Source organism: Mus caroli, chromosome X (assembly GCF_900094665.2).
Source record: "Mus caroli chromosome X, CAROLI_EIJ_v1.1, whole genome shotgun sequence".
Lineage (NCBI taxonomy): Eukaryota > Metazoa > Chordata > Mammalia > Rodentia > Muridae > Mus > Mus caroli.
In genome coordinates, this window is record NC_034589.1 from 152443190 (window position 1) to 152468781 (window position 25592).

Consider the following 25592-nt stretch of genomic DNA (forward strand, 5'->3'; position numbering starts at 1 on the left):
AGCTGAGTTGTAAGCAGGTAAGTGAAAGGGAAAGAGGCACCTGATGAAGTCAGCCGTAGGACTAGAGTTTAGCATGTCTCCTGAGAAATAGAAAATGACTGCTTGAAACTTTACCAAAGCCACACAGGAAGCATCAAACTCCCTATGGAGTGGAGAAGAGTCTTATAATTTCTTAAATGGGCAGAGAAATGAATTTATTTTTAATTTTTAGATACAGGGTTTCTTTGTATAGCTCTAGCTGTCCTTGATTGGTAGACCAAGCTGTCCTCAAACTCAGAGATCTGCCTTCCTTTGTCTCCTGAGTGCTGGGATTAAAGGCATGGACCACCACTGCCCAGCCCCATTCTCTCTATTAATTTTAAGTGAATGCTTGCAAAAGCCCACTTCTTTGGTTAACAGCTTCCTTTACAAATAAGTACCTTTGCCTTTGTTTTTATGGGATTCTTAAAAAGAAAAAAAAATTCAGCCAGGTGGTTGTGGTTCACACCTTTAATCCCAGCACTCAGGAGGCAGAGGAAAGCAGATCTCTTGAGTTTGAGGCTAGCCTAGTCTACAGAGGGAGTTCCAGGACAGCCAAGGCTACAGAGAGGAACTGTCTAAAAACACCAAGAAAGTGAGAAAGGAGAGAGGGAGAGGATGGATAGCTTATTGATAGAATTGTCAGAAAAGGTTATAAGTTCCAATATGTGTTCCATGATTTCTAAGTCTAGCCCTTTCTGTTATAGTAAAACCATAGTACATCCCCCTCCCCCAGTGTATCTTTAACAGCTTTTAAGGAACATATTAACTAAATGTCCAAGTTTTGATTTGGCCATAAAATGTTAACAAAGCTAAGGTTTTCTAGGATTAATGAATAACATGTCTTTATTTAGTTTACTTAAAAAAATCATTCTAAAATATCTGTTTACATATCTGTCCTCTCCAGGATTAACTTCATATTGGTCCAGCAGCTTGTTTACTGTTCTCTTCTGTTTCTTCTTCTGCTTTTTTTTCTTCCCTTCTCAGTGCCCAACCCAAGTTCAAAGGCTGATGAGAGAGAAAAACTCATGAAGAGATTTTACTCTAGGGAAAGTTGCTCAGTGGATGGGATCTTGGCGCACGGGGAAAGATGTCTAGCTCCTCCTGGCTCCTTCTCAGCCTTGTTGCTGTTACTACTGCTCAGTCCCTCACCGAGGAAAATGCCAAGACATTTTTAAACAAGTTTAATCAGGAAGCTGAAGACCTGTCTTATCAAAGTTCACTTGCTTCTTGGAATTATAATACTAACATTACTGAGGAGAATGCCCAAAAGATGGTAAGTTCCTGAGGCTACCCAGGGGGTTATTGATTGCTTCTTAAAGATCAGAATTACTGCCTATAAAACTGGATAAGGAAATCATAGAGATCTCTAAAGTGTGAGGATGAGTGACTGCCTCTGTAGCTCTGATCCTAGTCTCCCAGATGACTGAATTCAATTGACCTTAGAGTTCATCTGGAAAATTGTTATGAATGAATTCTTTGCCCAGATTCCAAAGATGAGTGAAAATGTTTAATACAGTTGCCATCACTATTCTCATTATATTTGGTATGTAAAGCAATCATGGAAATGTTCTAAGTCATTATTGAGCCAATAATTTTCTTTAGCTTATAATGCCAACAGGTCTATCCGAGAACTCCAAATGACATATTAACTGAAAAATGCAACTGGGGTTTACTGAAGGCAGCAGCTTAGTAATTAAGGTAACCATGGCTTAGGTGAAACTGGACCTGGGAATTCCTTCTTTCATTGACACAGAGCTCTGAGGAATTTCCAAAGGTCACAGAAGAAAAGCTATAATTAAACTAGTCCCAAAAAATCTCAGCCTACTCTGGGAAAGCAGCATATTTTGTTTGACAAGTGCAAGGACTTAGAACTTTTTTTTTCTCACTGATCCTGAAGTGCCTTTTAAGTATAGTTAAGTGGTGGAAAATTGAGCAACTATTTAAGAAAAGACTCTCGTGTCTTTTTTTTTTTTCTTCCAGCAATGCTTTCCTTCAAAACTGTAGCTTCAAAACTTCCTGTCTTTTAAATGATCAGGGAGCTGTGTGTTTAAATTATTGCTATTCATAGAACAGAGTGGGGCTGAGGACGCCTGTCTCCTTTGAAATTCTATGCCCCCTCCCAGTTTTCTAAAATTTAAGAAACCACAGAGACTTTGACAATGTAGTTGCCAAACGAGTTGCTTTTATCTGCTCTAACAGTTTGGTTTTACTGGTGTTGTTTTTAGTGTAACTTTTTTTCCCCTCAGTTTTTATTTTATTTCTGTTGGAGATCACCAACGTGTACTGTAGATTTTCTGAGCTGAATGGTTCACGGTGAGACTAATATTATACTTGAAAGCCTAGCCTGGAGCTGACATCCAGATCCTGGCTGTACCACTTTTTAGCTGGGTAAACTTGAATTCATTAAATGGACAGTCTGGGTCTTAGTTACTTTTTGTTTTAAGATGTATTTTAATTTTAAAACTATGTGTATGTGTGTGTGCTCCCGAATGTAAGTATAGATGCCCATGGAGGTCAGAGATATTGGAACTCCCAGGAGTGGTGCAGCAGGCTATTGTGTGCCACCAGACCTAGATGCTGGCAACTTGCAACCTCTGCAAGGGAAGTACATATCCTTAACCATCGAGCCATCTTTCTACCCCAGTCTTAGTTTAAAAATAACACTCACATATACTTCATCAAGTATACAAAGATACCAGAAGAATGTGTGATGCTTGTGGGCTTAGGAGAAAATGAAGATATCATTGTTATTAGTGTTGAAAGGAGTTAGGGTTTTTGAAAAGGTACACAATAGCTCTTTAAAGCACCTACATATACAGAAGTCCTATTATAGAGTATATATATAGAGTGAGATGTAATGCTGTTTGTTGAAACCATCTCTGAGATTATTATGATGTTGGGGTTTGGCTTAGTGCAAAAAAGAGAGAGAGAGAGAGAATGTTATCATTTTTAAAACAGATTTATTTATTTATTTGTTATATGTAAGTACACTGTAGCTGTCTTCAGACACTCCAGAAGAGAGCATCAGATTTCGTTACGGATGGTTGTGAGCCACCATGTGGTTGCTGGGATTTGAACTCAGGACCTTTGGAAGAGCAGTTGGAGCTCTTAACTGCTGAGCCATCTCACCAGCCTGAATGTTATCATTTTTAATTATACAGGTTGATTAGAGCAAAAACTAGAAATGGAGGAGTATGAATGATCAGCTGTTTTAAACCGGAGAAAAGTGTGCAGCCTTTAAAGTGAAAAAAAAAAAAAAAAAAAGAACATTTAAGTGAAAGAAAAATGACAAGGGCCTCCATAGCCCCTTCACCAGAGTGGTCAATGGTGCACTAAAGCACTTAGGTGAACTGGTGTGGGCACTTGTGGGGGAGGAAGATGGTCCTTCTTCCCATTCTCTCCTAGTTTTATGTGTTGTGATTCTCTTATATTCTAGGCAGTGGCCAGGCATTAGAGGAGGTTACTGTGCTATAAGGGCAATGAATTGACAGGGAATGTGACCATCACATAGTGAGTACAAAGTTGGGGCAAACAACCTGGGTTCAGACCCTCCTTTGAATGTTAGAAGCTGAAGGTCTTGATGAAGTGTCTTATTGACATCGATTTTTTTATTGTCTCACGTAGTATATCCTGATTACAGTTTCTTCTTCCACTTTTACTCAAAGTTTCTAAACCTTTCCTTTCCCATCCATATCCATTCCCTTTCTGTCTCTCATTAGAAAACAAACAGACTTCTAAAAGATAATAATAAAATGAAATGTAATAAGATAGAACAGAAACTAACATATCAGATTAGGACAAAACAAACAAAAGAAAGAGCCCAAGAAAAAGGACAAAACCCAGATACAGCTGCAGAGAGTCAGTCATTCATACACTCAGCAATCTCATAAAAACACTAACCTGGAAGCTGTAATATATAGACAAAGGGCCTTTAGGAGGGAGGAGGAGGTATATAAAATAAAAAATAAAATGAAATTAAAATGCAAACAAACAAGCAAAACAAAACACAAAGGTTATCCCTGCAAAGATGCTACAGAGGTTTTTTTTTTTTTTTCCTTCTTGGCCATCTACTGCTGAACGTGCCGCCTACCCATAAGAGTAGTTTATTTCCCCAGTGTGACTCCTTTGGAGGAAAGTAAATTTTCATTTGCAAGTGGTTATCAATTGGAGATACTGCTAGGTTAGGGAATGGGGCATGTGTCCACTTCTTTCATCTCTAGGACCCTGTCTGGTGCAGACCTGTGCAGGCCCTATACATGCTGCCTCAGTCTCTGTGAGTTCATGTGAGCTTTGCTTATGTTGATTCATTGGGCCTTGTTTCCTTGGTGTCCTCCACTCTCTCTGGCTCTTACTCTTTCTGCATCCTCTCCCACAGGGTTCCCCGGGCCCTGGTGGGGAGGGGTTTGATGGAGACAACTCAATTAGGGCTGAGTGTTCCAAGGTATCTCACTCTGCACACTGTCTGGCTGTGGGTCTCTGTATTTGTTCCCATCCTTCAGACCCATTTAACTCAGATGTAAATTGAATAAAATTATGATCATGGTATTAATAGTAGAGTATGTACTATAAGGAAATGCTGGATTTAGAAAATATACTCTGTGTGTGTGTGTGTGTAATTGGATACTGTACCTGGCATTAGTTTGACCTTCATCAAGAATATTATTCAGTGGGTTTACTTTTCGAAAATCCAACTGTCTCACCGGTGTCTCCAGTATGGGGTTTTTATTTTTAGACTTTTTGGTGTGTGGTACAGGGATGTAACCCAGAACCTTGAGAGTGCCAGGTAAGTGCTCAGCATTGAGCTCCCTGCGGAGCCCAGGTGCTTTTGAATACAGATTTCCCCTGGGTAGATCAGATTTGAAGGAAGCTCTCAGGCTCTTCTAATATTCACAGAACAGCTGCTGGGAAGTGAGTTTCTGGGAAAAAGCTATCGTGTTCCTTCCTTTGCCTGCCTCTTGGCCTTGTCAGTGGAGAATTCAGGGTCAAGAATTAAGAAATATCAACCTTTGTCTGTATATTTTCACAGTAAGCCTTTACTGGGCAAAGGGGAGAATGTGTCCCCATAAATTTGCATTATAGTGACCTTACTCAGTTTTATTGTGGATCAACACTTGTTCTTAGATATGCACTGAGTTGCAGAATTAGACTGTGAGTTTGCTTGAATGAGATTATCTGAGGATCCAGTTTATCTTTTCGGGAGTTAATGGAAAATGAACTTCTTGAATAGATAAAAGAAATAGTTCTGGAATTCCCAGAGTTTAATATGTGCTCAGCAGTAACTGGCCCTTAACTGAAAACAAGTGAAAGACTTGCAATTACCACTGATGCATTTGAGGTTGTTAGGTTTTTCTGATCTTAGTTTCATGATGCATTTATTGCTTTAGGGAGGTTATACAAGTTTTGAAAAAAGTTCTCCCATTAAATAAATATTTACAAAATGCCCAAAGAAAGTTTATAGAAGATCACTAGCACATTGGCAAGTATTTGATAAGACTAATCCTAACTGTAACAAAAACATTTATTACCAAAAGTTGTCATATATTATGGAAAGACATAAATTGAAATTAGGCTGGAAAATACAAATTGTGTATAAGTTAGTTCTTCTAGGGAGCAACTGAGGCATAAGAAATAGTTTCTGATCAGAAGAGAGCCTAGACGTCAGTTTGGATTGTCTCCTGAAGAGATTAACTAAATACATTTTTCTGATGACAGTGATTACCGTTGTTCAGAGACAGTTCTGGACGATAAAATGAGAACATTATTCTAAGCCTTAAAAAACATAATGCCGGAGTAAAGATGTAAAGAAGAAAAGAAGAGAAAATAACAAGAAATGGATTCTTGCTCCCCACCCCCACCCCCCAAAGAATAGTCAGAATGAGTTAAGGGGGTCAGAGAGGGTTGGGAAAAGTGTGACCTGGAACAAGAAAGGAGAGGATGTTGACAGTTGGGTTGCCTCAGTCTTTTTCCACCTGAAAGGCAATACAGCCAAAAGGCCAGCAGAGATAAATTCAGAGTAAATAGAGGGAAGCACTCTTTGCACCGCAGGTGGTGAAGCTGATAAGACCTGTAAAACTTTAATCTAAAAAATGTGAGACATTGACAACTCCAAGTAGGCTTTCAAAGCATTTAAACAAACATGTGGCTTGCCGCTCTACTGTGGGCTAAGGAAGTATGGTCAATTGCACTAATGGACTGGAGACTTCATCTAAGGCCATGTCACCGTGCAGAGCCATCCCAGGGCAGTTTCTGGGAGTGTGTCCTTGATTATTTGTCCTGATTTCTGTGAAGCAAGGCTGCTGAAAACTGACTTAGTGGGCTTGAACAATGGGGTTCATCCTTCACACTTAGGGATTTGCCAAGACAACCTGCTCAGGCTAGCCAATTGTAAGTGAGTGAGTGCGAGAGAGACTTGGAGTAGTTGCCCAAGCAGAAGCCAACTTTCAGAGTTGCATGCAAATGCGGCCAAGATCAACAGAGGTGTCTGCCAACTCCAAGTTATTTTAGGCACATAAACAATAAACACTCATGCTATTGACGCTTTTTGTTGTTTCTTAGATAGTATTATTATTGTAATAGATAATTGATACAGGACAGGAAATTAGACTGTATGACATTTCTGTGTTCATGTCCTATCATGGTGACATTTCTGAGGGCAACCTGCTATTTTTGTATTGTCTCCTGAGGTAACATTCAGGAGTCAGGATGTTGGGGTTGCCAGCCTACAGATCTAGCATAGTATGGTGTTATTTAAAGTTTTGAGAACATGCCTGAAAAGAAAAGAAAGCCACAACCCTTTTCCATATGATGTCCTAAAAGGTGCTTATCCAAAGGGAGGCAGAAACCAGGAAACAGGGATAAGAAAAAAAAAAAAAACCTTGGCTCAAAACAGCTTTTTAAAGCTCTCTACTTTTCTCTGCTACGGTGGTGTATGTGGCTAACTCCAGCTAAACTCTTGTCTTCTTATGAGGCTTTTGAGATTATATTATTTCTGGCCAAGAAATAAAATCTAGGATCACTTTATTCCCCAATGGATTTGGATGAAAACAGGTAAAAAAAAAAAAAAAGTTCAGCTATAATTCCAATGGGAGGCATTGGAGAATAACCAAGCTGGGACGCTGGGTCTCTGAGTATCTTGATTCTCTGGCTATGATAAAACACTGACCAAAACCAACTTGGAGAGGAAAGGGTTTATTTCATCTGACTTGTTTGAGTAACAGTCCATCACTGAGGGAAGTCAGAGCAGAGGAAACTCAAGGCAGGAAGCTGGAAGCAGGAACTGAAGCAGAAGTCACAAGGAATGTTGTTTACCGGCTTGCTCCCGGTGACTTGCTAAGGTTGCTTTCTTAGACACCTCAGGACCCAGAGACAGGACAACAGCACCCACAGACTTGACTATAGGCCAGTCTGATGGAAGCATTTACTCAGTTGATCTTCCTTTATCCTAGATGGCCCTAGCTTCTATCAAGTTGACAAAAATCTAACCAGGACAATAATTGATGACACACACATGTTAGCTATATTCAGCTCATTATCACTTAACTTCTCTAGCTGAAAACTTGATCACTGTCTGCACAATTGGAAATGTTTCCCAGAAAAGACAATTTTTCTATTTCCATCTATGCCTCTATACTGATAGGTTAGTTCAGCAGTTGATATGTAAAAGCTTTTGGTAAAAAAAAAAAAAAAAAAAAAAAAAAAAAGAGCCGGGCAGTGGTGGCGCACGCCTTTAATCCCAGCACTTGGGAGGCAGAGGCAGGCGGATTTCTGAGTTTGAGGCCAGCCTGGTCTACAGAGTTCCAGGACAGCCAGGGCTACACAGAGTATCCCTGTCTGGGGGTGGGGGTGGGGGTGGGGAAGAGGTTTGCAAGTAGCTCAGAAATTCAGTGAAAATTCCTTACAAACTCATGTAATAGACTGTACAACAAATCTTCACAAGAAATGTAGACTGAGTTTCCAGCTGCTCAAGTCTAAGAAACTTCTCAGGAAAATGACCCTACTTCTTTTTTAGGCATTACCCATTCTTTGTAGTTTATGGTGGTTTTTGATTTTTGAAATAAGATTCTTTGTAAATCTTCCTCAAGGGCACAAGTATAGTTATGAGTGTGCTATGCTTGTGTGAATGTGTGTGTTTGTGAGTGTGTGTTTGTGTGCCCAGAGGTTAACCCTGGGTATCATTGCCCAGGGTCTAGCCACCTTATTTTTGAGACAGGATCTTCTTCTGAACCTAGAACTCACGATTTGATTAGAATACTTGACTAAAAAGCCCAAGGATCTTCCTGGCTCCATCTCCCCTGTTCTGAAATTACAGATGAGTCTCACTATACCTGACTCCCCCCCCCCTTTTATTGGATATTTCCTTTATTTACATTTCAAATGTTATCCCCTTTGCAGGGCTCCCCTTCAGAGCCCCCTATCCCATTCCCCCTACCCCTGCTTCTATGAGGGTACTCCCCCACCCATCCATCCACTCCTGTCTTCCTGCCCTGGCATTCCCCTACTCTGGGGCATCGAACACCCTCAGGCCCAAGGGCCTCTCCTCCCACTGATGTCCAACAAGGCCATTCTCTGCCACATATGCGGCTGGAGCCATTGGTCTCTCCATATGTACTCTGGTTGGTGGTCCAGTCCCCAGGAGCTCTGGGGGGACAGGGGGTTCCTGCCTGTTGACACTGTTGCTCCCCCTATGGGGCTGCAAACCACATCAGCTCCTTCAGTCCTTTCTCCAACTCCCCCATCTGGGACCCTGTGCTCAGTCCAATGGTTGGTTGCAAGCATCTGCCTCTGTATGCCTGACTTTTTAACATGGTTTCTGGGGATTACAACCAGGTCCTGATGCTTGCATGGCAAGCACTTTGCTTTCTAAGCCATATCCTGGGCCCTTAAAAATCCTTTTTATTTTTATTTCCCACACACAAAGATGTTTTAGGGAAAAATTGGGCCCCCCAACAACAATTTCAAAACAGTAAATGGTTGATTTTTAATAAAAAGGTCAGTAGCTCTCCAGCAGTATAGAATGTCTCTGGATCATTTGAATCCTAGAGAGAGCAAGAGGATCCCAGTATTTAGCAAGAACTATGGCAACCACTCTTCACTCCGGTCCATGTCCCCGAAAAGCATTTTGAAGATAGTCTTGCAATTATTTTATTTAAATCAGAAGTTGTTTGGAGAGAGTAGGAAGCCGGTGTGTATTCTCTTGGTGATCTCTGGGGCCCTTCAGCGTTTCTGCTGGGTCCTTTAGCAGATCTAGGCATACCCATTACCCTTTCCTATTCCTGCCCCAGGGGAACTCAGGACCTGATAATGCTAAATAAGCTGCTAGCCTCCATCCAAGAAAAGACTGTTGACCCCTGTCTCTAATGGTTCCATACCAGGCTTCACGACCTGTGTAATAAATACCCTTATTTGAGAGCACGAGTAGGGGAGCATCAGCATGGTACAAGGATACCAGAATTCAGGGCTGAGTATTTTTTCCCAAAAGATAAGATAAGGAAAATAAAAATGTTTTCAGGAGTTGAAAAGCTTAAAATGTCAACAATCTCATGCAAAATATAGAAAGGTTTTGGAGTTCTAGGATGGAGTGACAGGATTCATATAACTGTGTTACGTACTTCGTTGAATAGAATAAATTTCTTCTTCATTTAAAGATCTCTGGATGTGTTGAAAAAGTGATCAAGGCAAGCTTTGTCCTCTGAGCATCATGCAGCCTTGAGGGTCGTATCTGGAAATCAGAGCAGCATATGGGGCTTGAGGGTAGAGCTTTGCCAAGGAGGTGGTACAAGTGTCACGTCCCAGATGGATGCTCAGGTTCTTGCAGCTTTATTTTTCAGAGAATTGCCACAGGCTTAGGGCTAGGAGGTTGCAGATGGTTTAGCTTCATTCAGGGGATGGTGATCTCTAGAAAAAGAGAAAATAAAGGGCCAGCACCTTATATCTCAAGCAAATTATCAGAAGGAGAACTGGCACTCCTTTGTTGGCCAATGTGTTTTCAATAGAATAGTTGCATATTTTAGCATATAAATACTTCACAGGCATTAAAAAGTATGATAGTTATCTATCAAAAGCAGGGATCAACAATCTTTTTAGTTAAGTGTTGAGCAGTGGGCCTTCTTGGCTTCGAAGGTTTTATGGTTTCTTCAAAACTACTGAGCCCTGCAGTTGTGTGGCAGAAGCAGCCATAAACAGTGTGGTATAAATGGATGTGTGGCTGACCAATAAAACTGAATTTAAGAAAGAGCAGGTGATATCTAAGCTTGGCCCATGGGCTATAATTTATCAGCCCTGATTAAAGGAAGAAGCCCTGATTTATAATTTTGAAAAGAAATAAATATAGGTCATCAAGAGTTGCCTAGGAAATAAGAAGTTTATATAGCACTAATTCTATATAATTATGTTAATGACATGGATAGCTAGATTTGTTTTTCATCACTACAGAATATAGTGTTTTTTTTCTTCACTATCTTTTAAGTTTTTAAATGATAACATGCAAAGCAAGGAGATTCATTGTAGTGTTTTCATGTACACTTTGTTTATAATCAGTGCCCACTTTCTTACCTGTTCTCCTGCTCCTTGCTAGTGTCTGTCTTACCCGCCCCCCTCCCCCATGGCAGCTTTCTGCCTTTGTGTCATACCCTTTCTCTTTTTCTCTTTCCTCTTTTGCCATCTCTTAAAATGGTTTTTCATCTGTCATGATCCCCTTTTTAGTTTTCACAAACACACAGAGACAGACAGAGAGACAGAGACTGAGACAGAAAGACAGATAAAGAGAGAGAAATAGAGACAGAGATAGAGAAACACACACAGATAGATAGATCTAGGTCTACACAAAAGAAAATATGTGTATTTATCAAGATTATTGTTTAAATAAAATAACCACAATTTGGGTAGGGCCGCTAGACCTAAGGTCTAAGACAAAGCTCTCATGAAGACGTTTAAGACCATAAAGAAATTATTAGGCGTACGTACTACACGCATAGTTAGAATTTTGTTTTTGAACATTTAAAAGTAGAATTTACTAGTTCATACTTGTAGTACTTGGATTTGCCAGGAAGTCTCATGGGGTGGACAATACAGTATTCTCTGCAGTTATAGATGGAAGTCAGGGAGTGAATGTCTTCCTGGTTGTTTTAAAAAATATGTGTCTTGTCCCCAGACCTCTAGGTATGGCTGTAAAAAAATGGCTGTTTTAGTTGCTTCTTGTCTGCCTTTGCACAAAGGGAGTGTGGAAAGCTACTTACTTAATCTGAGCTTGCTCCTTGAAGACGAGGAGCTATCTAAGCTGCTGTCTAAGCTTTACTTCATACATCAGCCGGGTCCGTAATTCACATGGAGCCATCAGCCACTGTCTAGGCATATATGAACTGGGTGTATATGAACTAGCTTTGCATCTCTGTGTAACAGCTAGGCTATTTCATTTAGGCTTGGGAGCCTTGAGGATATGGAATACACTGTAAAATAAATGCAAAAGAATAGCTTGCTAGTCAAGGTAAAGTAATTTTAAATCTCATAATGTATAACACACGCACCACAACACACACACACACACACACACACACACACACAGCCTATAAACATTAGTTCCACAGTTTCTGCGGGCCAGGGGTCCAGGCGTGCTTCTTCTATTTCTAGGTCTCATCAGGATGCACTATCTGGAGCTGTGTTTTCATCTGAGGCTTGGATTGGGTTCAATCTTCACTGCTAAGTCAGGTGTGGCCAGGGTTAACATTGAGATCTTTGCATACTGCCAAATTGAGGTTCTTGGTTTATTGCAGCATATTAGTCAGTGGCTAGCCTCAGTTTCTTGCCATGTAGCCCTATCCATGGGGTAACTGTTGAAGCCAAATAAAATAACCAGTCTGAGTCTCATTTATTTGTAAGCTAGTCAGGGATAAGCTTAAATTGCTTGTACTACAATTATAGGCGATTATTAGACCCATGAAGTGTGTAGTTTCTAACTTGGTATCTTGCTGCATTATTGTCCACAAAAGAGAGGGCATGCTAACAAGATAAAAATGAGTCTTATATAATGTAAATCTACACATCTTGCTACTTTTGTTCCATGTGATTGGTTAGAAGCACATCACAAGTCTAGTCTCACTGAAGAAGATATCACACAGGGGTTTGACTATTAGCAGGTAGGCATCCTGTAAGCCATCACAGCATCTATCTACCATAGGTTCTAGGATAGAGTGCTGGGTTGACTATCAGGTTCATTACCTTGCTAAACCTCTTGGTTAATATATAAAAGTGGTGACACGGTGATTTTCCACCACATGGGGTTGTTTAAAGCTCAAAAGAGGCAAATTGTTTTTCAAAGCATTCTACAGGCACCCTAACTTCGATCTACTTCAAGATTACTTTAGTCTTATCTCCTCTATGAACACTTGAACACATTTGGACTCCTATTGGATTTTTTACTTTCTTAGTATGGAAACGTATTGACTCATTTGTGGTACCTATGTTATTATATATTTGTGTTGCACTGAGAAAGAAGAATTCCAGACATGTATCCTACTCCTTTGATAAAATTCTAAGCAACTTAATAACATTTTTTTCTCTCTAAGCAATAAAATGGCATTTATGGAGTGCTTAGGATGCGTCAGGCCTGCTGGCGAGCACTTCACTCTTTGGTACATGTCCTAATCCTTACGACAATTCTATAGTCACAAGTCATGTTGTTAGGATTGTTTAATCTTGTAACAGAACCACAGCTAGGGAAGATTATGTGTCCAAAGTCACACAGCTAGCCAGAAGTGTCTGACTCCAGGAGTGGAGCTCACATACCACCTCTGTTGTATGGCCCCCAAACAATATGATGTACAAGGCAGTTGTTCCTTTTACTCTTTAAGACATGGAGGTGAAGTTGTGCATTGACTGTTCTAGTAAAGCCAGGAGAAGTCCTTCCTTCTACTTATTATCAAGATGGGGCTGCAGGTAGGCAGGTATATCCCAGCATCATCACCTGTTTGTAGCATCATCACCTGTTTGTCGACTTCTTTGGCTGTCAGAAAATCATCACTCTACCAAGTGGCCTGGTTCCAGGAAGCCTTCCTTTGAGATCACAATTTATGGCCAAACTTTCTGCCCTAAACCATGGCACCTAGGAGATTTCTTTGATCTGGTTCTCATTTCTCATGGCTCCGATGGTCACAAGGGACTGTATTCCCATTGTGTCTGTCGACTCTTGAGATCTGCAAAGTTCTCCTTTTAGGCCGTTCATCCCTGAATCTTTAGCCAACTTACCCACGTCACAGCACTGAGGCCATAAGTTCCAAGGCCTCACAGTGTGAATTATCTGTGAGAATTTACTTCCAGTTCTTGGGACAGGACCCTTGGGAAAACTAGGCACTGGGCCAGAAAGAAAGTGGCCCAAGAGTGGCCTGATTACTTTTAACCTAAACCTTGACCCTCAGCAAAGTAAAGGACTAAGCCATGCAGGAAGTAGTAGATGTTTCACCAGATGTTCTTTGGACTATATCTTCTATCCAACTTCAATTTATTTTATTTATTTTTCAGAATGAGGCTGCAGCCAAATGGTCTGCCTTTTATGAAGAACAGTCTAAGACTGCCCAAAGTTTCTCACTACAAGAAATCCAGACTCCGATCATCAAGCGTCAACTACAGGCCCTTCAGCAGAGTGGGTCTTCAGCACTCTCAGCAGACAAGAACAAACAGGTGTGTTTGTAAACACTTTGGGCCTGATCTCAAGAGTTGAAAGGTTTGAGAAGTAATACACATTCATACCCCATGTGAATGACTCCTTTCTTTGCAAAGTTAGTAATGCTAGTTCTGGGCCTAAGTAGGGTGACTAAAAAAATCTATAATTCAAATTGGAGTTTTTTTGAGGGTGAATAAAGACACTTGGGTTCTGATCTGCACGGAACTGAATAGTATACGTCTGCTACACCGTGGTCATCACTGACTAGAGCAATTTTCTTTTTTGTTTGTTCTTATTGCTAAGTGCCATGGTTAGTTCATATTAACCTCACTGTTAATGAAGTTACCGAGGTTATTGTGCTAACACAGCAGCAAAATGGCACTTAAAAAACTTCCTGTGATGAGATGATTTCAAGAATCTTATATTTACCCTGTTAAAATACCATCTCTCATCCCATGCCCCCAGTCCAGGGGCCAGGAAACTTGAAAGAAAGCTATAAAGAGACATAAAATAAATATCTTAGGTTTTTCAGGCCATATTGTCTATGTCACAAAAAGGCAGCTCTGCCATCAGGGCAGGAAGTCAGCCATAGATAATACATAGATGAAGGGATGTGGCTGTCTTCCAACAAGGCTTTATAAAAACACACAGCACATCCCTGATATAGCCTATTGAAATATTTTTATCTAAAACACTCAGCTCTTTCACATCAAAGTTTTCTTTCTCGGTTGCTTGGCCTCTGGAACTCTGTATGTCTCAATCTGCATTTATAAAAATAAGAGCCCATGATAAGATCAGAGATAAAGCCATATGGTATTTGTTTCTACAAGTTGATATTTTATTATTGTACATTCCTTGGATTTAATTATTGCACTAAGTTATTAATCTACCTTATCTTGCCTTGTCCATGTTTCTTCATCTATTTTTTTAAAGGATTCCACGAGAAATCCTGGACATGCTAGTTTTAAAATAGCCCCCAATTAATTCTAATGGGTAGCTGCAATTGAAAACCACTTAAGCGCAGGTGAAAACTTGAATTGATTGAGAACAGAATGGTGTTCGGGATGCATGGAGAGGAAGGAGGGGGGATTAAAATAGGTAGATAAAAAGACCGTGAAGAATTCTGTGCCAAGGTAGATGTATTGGATTAGTATATGGGATCTTGGGGAAGTTGTATGCATGGAGTTTAACTTATGTTTTCAAAACAATATGTGTGCAACAGGGTGAAATAATAATAAATAAAAGTAATAATACATGCGGGTGTTAGTAGAAATCTAGCATTGAAATGATTTGTATGAAAGAGGCAGCCTTTCCTTCCTTTCTCTCTTTGTGCCTCCCTCCTTTTCTCTCCTTTCTTCCCCTTGTCTTCTTATGTTTCCAAACTATAATTCTCACAGATCAACACGTGGGTAAGGTCATTGGTTTCATGCTTAAATATCGTGGATCTATTGCATTTTCCAAAAAAAAAAGGTTTCCCGACATTTCCTCTTTCCACCCCTGTATTTTATCTCGGAGTGGAAATGGACCTTTTGCTGAGCTGCACCTACTGACGCCCTTGAACAGCTTGGCAGTACCAGGTTATCTTCACCCCCCTGTACCTACAGGGTAAAGTTTAAATTCTTTATGGTGGCATAGCTTGCCACTTGTGATCTGGATCCCACTTATCTCTTGTTCTCATGGACTCCATTCCTTCAGTTGCCGGAGATGTAGTCATTTCACCTCTTGTTAAAAATGGCTTCCCTTCCTCACAGAAGCAGGGTAAGGGAGGATGGGATGGGGGTTTGCAGATGGGAAATCAGGAAAGGGGATAACATTTGAAATGTAACAAATAGAATATCCAATTTAAAAAAACATTAAAAAATGGCTTCCCTTTCACACCTTTGTCCATTCTTGGGGTCCACCTTCTCCTTCCCTTTACATGACCAACTCTTAAGAGTCCTTTCTCGCTGAAGCCATTTCTAAATCTCCAGGTTATGAGTACCCCTTCTTCCACCCTCCCACACTCCTTAGGCAGTACTGCTACATCACTCATTGGTGACAGTTAACAGTACCCATCACTCCTTTATGTTGAGATCCATTTTGTGGCTGCCTTATTAGTCCATGACTTCAGGGTCTTTGAAGGTTAGAGGTTTGTTTATTTCGAAGTTATCAGGATGTAGAACATATTGGAGGCTTAGTGAATTCTAGATGAAACCAAAGTGCAATCTCTATGCCTGTATGAGACATGATCCTGGGAGTTTGGGCAGACATGTTTATTTTCATGGATCTCTGTGTTTATCACACACTCTCAAGATTCTGTGATAGTTGACAGCAGAGACAATTACACATAGGAACATGCTTGGCAAAAGTGATATGGATTGTATATTTTGAGGCATTTAAAAATCCCATGACCATATGAGCTCATAGAGAAAGCAGCACAAGGCCTACATGGCTCTATACCAAGGCCTCTTTGTATATACAACAACTTTTAGCTTACTGTTTTAATGGGCATCCTGACTATGAGAATGAGTGGATCTCTGACTCTTGTGCCTGGTCCTGGAACTCTTTCCCTCCTGTTGGACTGCCATATCCAACTTCAATGATAGCTTTTGCTTCCTAATAGTATATCTTACTTTGTCTTGCTTGGTTGTTATTTCTAAGAAGCCTGCTTTTTATTTCTAATGAGAGACACAAAAGGGGATGATTCCAGTGGGAAGAGGAGGTGGGAAGGAACTGGGAAAAGTAGAAGAGGAAACTATAATCAGTATATATTGTATGAGAAAATAATTTATTTTAGGTAAAATGAAAACAGAATAAGAAAAAATCCCATGGGGTTGGAGAGATTGCTCAGGGGTTAAGAGCACTGGCCACTCTTCTGGAGTACCCAGATTCAGTCCTCAGCAGCCACATGGCAGCTCACAACTGTGTGTAACTCCAGTTCCAGAGGATCTGACATACCTACGCCAATACTCATGAAATTAAAATTAAATAAATTATTTTTAAAATCCCATGACAAAAGAATATCTTTATGCCACTACCCATCATAGTACATTTTTATTTTTCTTTTTTTCTTTTCTTTCTTTTTCTTTTTCTTTTTTTTTTTTTTTTTTTTTTTTTTTTGGTTTTTCGAGACAGGGTTTCTCTGTATAGCCCTGGCTGTCCTGGAACTCACTTTGTAGACCAGGCTGGCCTCGAACTCAGAAATCGACCTGCTTCTGCCTCCCGAGTGCTGGGATTAAAGGCATGCGCCACCACGCCCGGCTATAGTACATTTTTCATGCCTCTGTCTATTTATTATGTTTAATTTGCAGTTGAACACAATTCTGAACACCATGAGCACCATTTACAGTACTGGAAAAGTTTGCAACCCAAAGAACCCACAAGAATGCTTATTACTTGAGCCAGGTAGGTTTTCAGTAGGTATTGTTTTCAGTAGTCGTTATGAAATTTATATTTTCTTCCAAACTGTAAAAATGTGATAGACTTTTAAATGTGTGATATATGTGCATGTTTGTGTGTATCTACATACATGTTCATGTATGGGCAGGTATACATGTTTGTGCAAGTGCATGTGGATATAGAGGTCAGAGGACAACTGCCATTCCTCATTCCTCAGAAACCATTAACAGGTTTCTTTGAGGCAGTGTCTCTCGCTGGATGGGAACTCACCAAGTACATATAATTGTTGGCCAGCAAGCCCAAGGGATTTGCAAGTCTGTTTCCTCTGGGCTTGAATTACAAGTGCATATATACCACCACATCTGATTTTTAGTGTGAGTTCTGAGACCTGAACTCAGGCCCTCATGCTTGTACAAGCACTCTCTGGACTGAGCCATTTCCCCAGCCTGAGACAGACTTTTTACAACACAGTGTTTTGCAGATGGATAACCTTAAAATGATACTGCTCCAAAGGGTTCCAGCTCACAGATCACCCTTTTTAAAGCTCTGTGGTTAATTTTCATTGTATGTGTGTGTGTGTATGTGTGTGTGTGTGTGTGTGTGTGTGTGTGTGTAGGGAGAGAGAGAGAGACTAGAGCAGAGTAAGTAAGTGCATATGTATGTGCAGACATGTATGCCTATGTAGGAGGTCAAAGAAAGGTGCCCTTCTCCATCACTCTCTGCCTTTATTCCCTCGAGGCAAGCCTCTCACTGAACTTGGAGTTAAACTGGCAGCCAACAAGCCCCAACAATCCTAATGTGTGTGTCCTCATAGCATGGGGGTTTACAGTTGCATGCATGGTCATGCCCAGACTTGTTTGTTTTTGAGACTATAACTTACTTACATTTCTTCTTTCTCTTTCTTTCCTTTAACCCCTGCCCACTCTCCTCTTTTACATGGCATGTGGGAATTTAGACTCAGACCCTTGTGTTTGTGAGCAAGCATTCTTATTCTCTGAGCCATATCTACAGTCTTTCATAGATATCCTTTAACTTAAAAAAACAAAACAACACACTGTAAATTTTATTACATTCAAGTAATTTAATTAAGTTAGTAACTAAATAACTTCCCTGCCCCTCTGCCCTTTGCAGACGCATTTGGGTCTAATAATAAGTCCAAGGATACTTACTAACCATGACATTTTGTTAAATGGCAAGGATGCCTGCCAACCTTTGAATTCTTTAAAGTTTATGTAATCGTAAATGCAAATTATTTGTACGGTAAATACAAATGTTTCACCTTTGTGTTTATTTTCCTCTGGAACAACAGGATTGGATGAAATAATGGCGACAAGCACAGACTACCACTCTAGGCTCTGGGCATGGGAGGGCTGGAGGGCTGAGGTTGGCAAGCAGCTGAGGCCGTTGTATGAAGAGTATGTGGTCCTGAAAAATGAGATGGCAAGAGCAAACAGTAAGTCCGCTGCCTTGATGCTCTCCATGGGGGTGGTTATGGGACTATTTCTCATTCATAATCAAGCTTGTACCTATAATATTTGGATGCCCCTCAATCAACATCATTTGCTTAAAGGTTCAGGTTAACTGTCCCCAAAAGATACTGGGACATTTTTAAAAAATGGTAGGTACACTGGAACTCTGTTGTTCAAAGAGCTTTATGGATGAGGTTCAACTATGGGATGAATTATCTAGGACTTATGAATTACTAATTGTTCATGGAGGTCTAAGGCCCCAAAGGGTGCCCATGAGAATGTTGGCACTGAATGGTGATCCTATTCTTGAGATGAGAGAAGAGAAAAAGACAATATCCACTTACCAAAACCCTCATTCTGTCACAGTTTATTCTCCAAGTTCATTTGTGTGTCTGCCTCAGGGAGATAGCTCAGAAAGAAGACACCATCAATTAGTTCAGGTGAAAAGTATACTTTTTGCTATTCTAAGTCATAAGAATGCTAAGATGGGAAGAGACTTTCATGTCTTTTAAGTTCTCTTGGAACAATGAGCATTATGAATAACTTCATGCCTTAGTGGTTCACTATGCCCTGGGAAATAAGGAAAAATGTGGTTTTTTTTCCCATTTGTTATTTCTAATTTCTTGTCATTTAAACTCAGATTTCCTCAAGCCTTAAGTAAGTTTTAGACCATAGCTTATCATTCATTTTAATAATATCCATGTATCTTTCCATCCAAATATTTATTTTTCTCATCCCTTTGGTCATATATTAACAACATAGATATAAAAACAAAACTCATTAGAAACATTCACAAATCTTATTAGCTACTGCTTCAACACAAGCTTGTGGTTTTAGATACTAACCAAAACACAGAGATTGGCTTTGTATAGATAACATTTGCAAACAAACACAGGACCACTGCAATAGTGTCTGAGATGAAGTTGGTGGCATCTGAAATAGGCCCTGAAGAAAAGCAGGATTCAAAACTTAGGGACCAATTGCACCTTTTAAAAATAATAATGCAGAGTATACTCCAAGGGTTTGGAAATTAGGAGTAAATTTCTGCCCCTTGCCAGCTGTGTGACTTTGGACAAGTGATTTTACTACTCTAAGCATAGGCTGTTGATACAAATGTAGATAGGTGTAGCCATTATGGAAAGTGGTCTGGCAGGTTCTACAGAAATTTTAGATAGAACTACTATATGATCTGGTAATTCCTCTTCTGGGCATGTACTGAGATATCTGCACTCATCACAGCATTGTAAAAGATAGTCACAGCAGGGAAACACATGAGGTGTCCATTAACAGACAGATGGATAAAGAAACCACAGAATGTGTATATATATGCATATGATAAAAGATATACACTATATAATAGAATATCATTCAGCTTTAAAAAGTTGCCATTTGCATTAATGTGGATGAACCTAGATGGTAGTATGCTAAGTGAGATAAATGCAATCACGGCCCTCCCTATCTCAGGCTTTTAAAATGTATTCCTTCCCAACCTTCTGATCTGGGAGGATCAGGGAAAGGAGGAGGGGTATGGATATGATAAAATGCATTGTGTGAATTAAGAATATATTTAAAAAGCATGGGCTGTCAATCAGTACAATGGGCTTTAAACTGGTTACAGTATACCATGGCTTCTGTTCTTATTAAACCAGAAATTTATTTAAACTCCTGATGAAGATGAAGAACAGTTGCTTAACAGAATTAGCAAGTCTTGCCTTTCATTTGGGTTCTTTTGAGATGACATGTAGAAGGGCAACAGAAATCCTTAAGGTCATTAAAAAAAAATTCTCCCATCAAGATTAATCTGTGTAAACTATATATTTTCTCTTTTTAACCCTTAAAAAACAGATTATAACGACTATGGGGATTATTGGAGAGGGGACTATGAAGCAGAGGGAGCAGACGGCTACAGCTATAACCGTAACCAGTTGATTGAAGATGTAGAACGTACCTTCGCAGAGGTAAGAGAGGGACTGCAGGACAATAAACAGGGGCCATAATAGCCAATAGACAAAGACTACTTTTTCTTTTCTGTTTCAGTTCTATCATATATTACATCCCACTGTAGTTTCCCCTCCCTCCTCTGTCCCAGTTCCCCCTACATCTTTCTCCCCAAGATCTACGCCCTCCCCCGACCTTAGAAAGGAGCAGTATTCCCAGGGACATCAACCAAACACTGTGTAACAAAGTAGCTTTTTTAAAGACAGGTTTTCTATACATAACTCTGCTATCCTGGGACTCACTGTGTAGACCAGGCTGGCTTCGAACTCAGAGATCTGTCTGCTTCTGCCTCCCAAATGCTGGAATCAAAGCATCATGACCAGTGAAGGCTATTGTTTTAAACATGCAAATTTGCCGTTTCCAGTTCTCACAGAACTATAGCATATTAGTCTTTGTAAAATTTCTTTTTTTGAGGCAGGGTTTTATGTATCCTAGGCTGGCCTCTAACTTGCCATGAAACTAGGCATGACCTTAAATTCCTGACTGCTTCTGCTTTCACCTCCTTAGTTGGGATTATAGGTGTGCAACACTGTGCCTGGTTTATACAGGGCTGGGGATCAAACTAAGCTTTGGTGCATGCTTGGCAAGTGCTCTACTAACTGAGCTCCAGCCTCAGCTTTTGGAAAATATTTTTCAGTAAAATCTGTACAGCTCCCTTAGACAATCGGAACGGCACTGTTTCCCTCTCCTTTGCTCAATTAATAGTAATTACCAACAGGAAGACAATAAAAAGGAAAGATTTAGATTGTGAGCAATCAGCCTAGTCTTGCTTTCTTAGCAGAAAGACCATGGCTTTGTTTTCTTCCTCACAACTATTAAGATTATTGTTTCATCAGTCTTTGACAATGGAAGTGTATTTGTTTCTGCCTCTCCCCTTTATTCCTTCCCTCCCTCCTTTCTTCTTTCCCTCCCTCCTTTTCTCCTCCTTCCTACTTCCTTCCTTGCTTCCTCCCTCCCTTCCTTCCTCTCTCCTCTCTTTCTTTCTTTCTTTCTTTCTTTCTTTCTTTCTTTCTTTCTTTCTTTCTTTCTTTCTTTCTTTCTTTCTTTCTTNTCTCTCTCTCTCTCTCTCTCTCTCTCTCTCTCTCTCTCTCTCTCTCTCTCTCTCTCGATTACTAGAAAGAGTCCTCTGACAAAAGAAGTCAGTAACATCTCAGAATGATTTATTTTTTTGGCATCAGCTTTTCTCTGGGGCCTTGCGGTCCTCCAAGCTCTCGTACTGATTTATGCAGTGGGGCTAGTCAGAGTCAATATCAGTTAAGAACGAATGCTCCCAAACTCTTCAGAATGTTTGAGAGGAGAAGAAACTGTCCTGTATGAAGACATTCTTATTTCTAGAGTTGCATATTGGAAGCTGAAGTATTCTTGGTCTAAAACTTTTCAGATCAAGCCATTGTATGAGCATCTTCATGCCTATGTGAGAAGGAAGTTGATGGATACCTACCCTTCCTACATCAGCCCCACTGGATGCCTCCCTGCTCATTTGCTTGGTAAGGAACTGCAGGAGCCCTTTATGCTCTTTGTCGTTATAATTATTTCCATGACTCAAACTGTCTTTTGGAGCGAGGCTCAATCTAAAGCATTTGTGAATGTTTGAAAATAACATTATTATCATTACAGAAATATTTTAAAAAGCATATTTTCAGCAGAAAAAGTCCACTTAAAATCATTATCTTATCTATGCTATTTAAAATGAATGTAGACTTTAAAATCTATCCTCTATTAAGAGGACTAGAGGAAGAATTTTAGCTTAAAATGTATTTATCCAAGTTGGTTGACTAAGCCTGGGATTTTGGTATTATATGGTCAAAGGGAAACAGCTCAGCGGGACACTGAGGAGGACATTGTGTACCGGATGGACTTGACTTTTGTAGTGAATACTTAAAAGTGTAACTTTAGGACTTCACATTTATCTCTAGTAAATTGAAATAGCAAAATGGTGTGGTGGGTAAAAGTGCTTATCTGTAGAACCCATGATGGAAAGAGAGAATCATTGCTGAAAATCGTCCTCTGACAAATGGGGAGTCCTCCCCATGTGGACTGTGGTACATGTGCACACATGACACAGAAGAATGCATGCACACATGCACACACACAAGTATTATTATTGCTTATTAATAATTGGATTGACTGGAGTGCTTTCCATGTAATTGTGTGGCCCCATATTTTCAGTGCCAGCCTTCTGATCCTTTGTTATTATAGGTTTTTTTTTTTTTTTCTGGATCCATCTCCCTTTTTAGGATTTCTGATCTTGAATTCAACTTCACACTGTTGGATATGCTTAGTTACCTAGTTAACTGTGTTATTAAGGTATTAAAAGTAAAACTTAGCCATCAGTTAATAGAAACTTTTTCTTTCAAGACAGGGTTTCTCTGTATAGCCCTGGCTGTCCTGGAACTCACTTTGTAGACCAGGCTGGCCTCGAACTCAGAAATCCACCTGTCTCTTCCTCCTGAGTGCTGGGATTAGAGGTGTGCACCACCATGCCTGGCAAATAGAAACCTTAATGATGAACTTATGTGATCACTTTTGAATCCACACTAGACCTTACTAATTATTTTCTTTGCATTTGCAACATTTCGTTGTGTGTATGATGGCTTTTTAGGAACCTAATGTGTAGTAGCTATGTTGTTCCATATGTTTTATTTTGTTTTGCTTTGTTTGAGAAAGGGTTTCATCATGCAGTGCTCCTCTCTTAACATCCCATGTCCTGAGTTTACTGGCACGCACTACCATGTCCAGTTTGAATTGTGTCTTAGTAATTCACAATGGGAGAAGCTCTGAAGATTCCCTAGCAAGCTTTGCCTAACCACATAATTTTTTGTACAGTTAGTATTGTGTATGCGGTGGAGAGGGAAATGCTGCAAAGTTAATATAAGAGAAGGAGTAAAAGGAGAAGCAGGAGTGGTGGAAAGGGAATGCAGAATCTAGACTGTTTACAAATGCTGAGGGGCTGCTTTGCCCAGCCAGCCTTATCTATGAAAGATTGGATCTGTATTTTGGTTGTTTTACTCAAATATTAATGTATTCTTTTTGTAAACAGGTGATATGTGGGGTAGATTTTGGACAAATCTGTACCCTTTGACTGTTCCCTTTGCACAGAAACCAAACATAGATGTTACTGATGCAATGATGAATCAGGTAGGAAAAAGAAACCTTAAAACAATGAGATATTTCAACTGCATTTTTCTTTTCTGCATCTCTCTGTTTTGATCTTGTGTATGAAATCATGCTGATAAAATCCAAGCTAACTTAAACTTATTTCTTATGTATTTTCAATGAAGATGTAGTTTATAATGTCAATGATCTCAAGTACCTTCAATAACAGAAACTCTTGTTTGTTTTGTTGAGAGGCATTCAAAATTGAGATGACCTGGTTTGGTTTTTTCCTATAAGCAATAAGATATGGATTTATCAGCTGGCTGGCATCAGGTTTTTCAAAATCAATTTTTACTAAGTAATCAGTCTGTAATCTCTATGGATAGTGATGAACAGAAGCATCTTATTTTGGATATTTATTGCCATTGAAATATTACTAAATATTACTTTAATTTTGTTAATATTACTATTTTATTACTATTTAATATTAAATCCTTTAAATAACACCCTTTTTACCATTTTGATATAATTGTTTAAATTGTGTTTTCCTCCATTAATGAAATATTAGAATCTTAGATATTTTTAAAATTTAATTAAGTTCTACATTTCTGATTATGAGACACTTCCATTTGTCTCTAAAAAATGTCTTCAGATGGCCACACAATAATTGTGCATGCCTGCTGAAGGTATTTTCTCATTAATCCCTTTACATCTGTAAGTTGTAATGCAGCAGTGACCTTAACATATGTAACATACTCCTGGGAAATTTTCACAGTCAAATAAAACCCCAAAGCTGCAAAACATCAATTCGTGTAACTCTTCTAGCCATTTTGTCATCCCATAGCAGCAGATGGCCATCATGATGCTACTAACCTTTACCAGTGGCTTCATGTATGTTGTATAGTGATAAGCATAGCAGCCTTCCAAACTGACAATGTAGTTGCTGTTTTCCTTAATATTAATTCTGAAAGTGTCAGGCTTGGTATCATGATAGTTCCATGCTATAAGACACAAAACAGACTTAGATGGATCATGCACCTGAAGTCACAAAGATAGTCAGTCAGTCAGAGGTAACTAACTCCTCTAATGTTTCTCTTCTACTTCAAGATGTGTTGACTATGCTTACCAGTCTGTGCTGTTTTGTTCATTCAACATAAGCAATATCACATTAAAGAACAATCTTGAGATGTATATGACATTGAAAGCTCCCATCCCTAATAACCAAAGCAATTTTGACCACAAAGAACAAAGGAAGAGATGTGACAGTTTCTGACTTCAAAACACACTAAAAGGAAGAAACACTAAAAATAGACACACAGACTATTGGAACAAATAGAAAGCCTGGAAGCAAACCCACACATTCAAAGCCAACTTATTTTCAACAAAGATGCTAACATGTCAATATGGAAGGTGCTACATTAGAGCAAGGACAGCCTATTTAATAACTACTCAATGTTGGGAAAATTAGGTGTCATGTAGAAGAACCAAATAGGACCTTTGCCTCTTACCAGTTCCAATAATTCAACATGGACAAAAGATATAGCTGTGAGACCTGAGACTATGAAACAGGACATTATCCATTCCTTATCCATTCCAGACATTGGAATGGATAAGGAATTTTTGGGCAAAACTTCCCAAATGCAGTAATCAAAAACTGAAATAGACAAGCAGAATTTCATGAAAGTAAAAGACTTCTGCACAGCAGAGAAAACAACATACAGAACACAAGAAAATGTTTAAAATGTGCATATGTGATGAGAGTTAATATCTAGAATGTATACGGAATACAGCAGCAAAAACTCCATCTAAACTGATTAAAACATGAGCAATAGATATTGCTTGAAAGAAGCCACACAAATGGTTAGTTTTTCTATAAAATTTGTCGCCGGGCGTGGTGGCGCACGCCTTTAATCCCAGCACTTGGGAGGCAGAGGCAGGCGGATTTCTGAGTTCGAGGCCAGCCTGGTCTACAAAGT

The 25592-nt window shown here is 39.6% G+C and overlaps 1 protein-coding gene across 1 annotated transcript in view; it reads left to right on the forward strand.

Annotated features, from left to right (window-relative positions):
• Positions 1-927: 927 nt before the first annotated feature.
• Positions 928-25592, forward strand: part of Ace2 (angiotensin I converting enzyme 2) — a 48472-nt gene continuing 23807 nt past the window's right edge. The window contains exons 1-7 of the mRNA XM_021153479.2: positions 928-1294; positions 13534-13692; positions 16966-17059; positions 18363-18506; positions 20368-20480; positions 21902-22007; positions 23561-23658. Coding sequence (XP_021009138.1) covers positions 1109-1294; positions 13534-13692; positions 16966-17059; positions 18363-18506; positions 20368-20480; positions 21902-22007; positions 23561-23658 — 900 coding nt within the window. The 5' untranslated portion in view covers positions 928-1108. The remainder of the gene's footprint in view (positions 1295-13533; positions 13693-16965; positions 17060-18362; positions 18507-20367; positions 20481-21901; positions 22008-23560; positions 23659-25592) is intronic.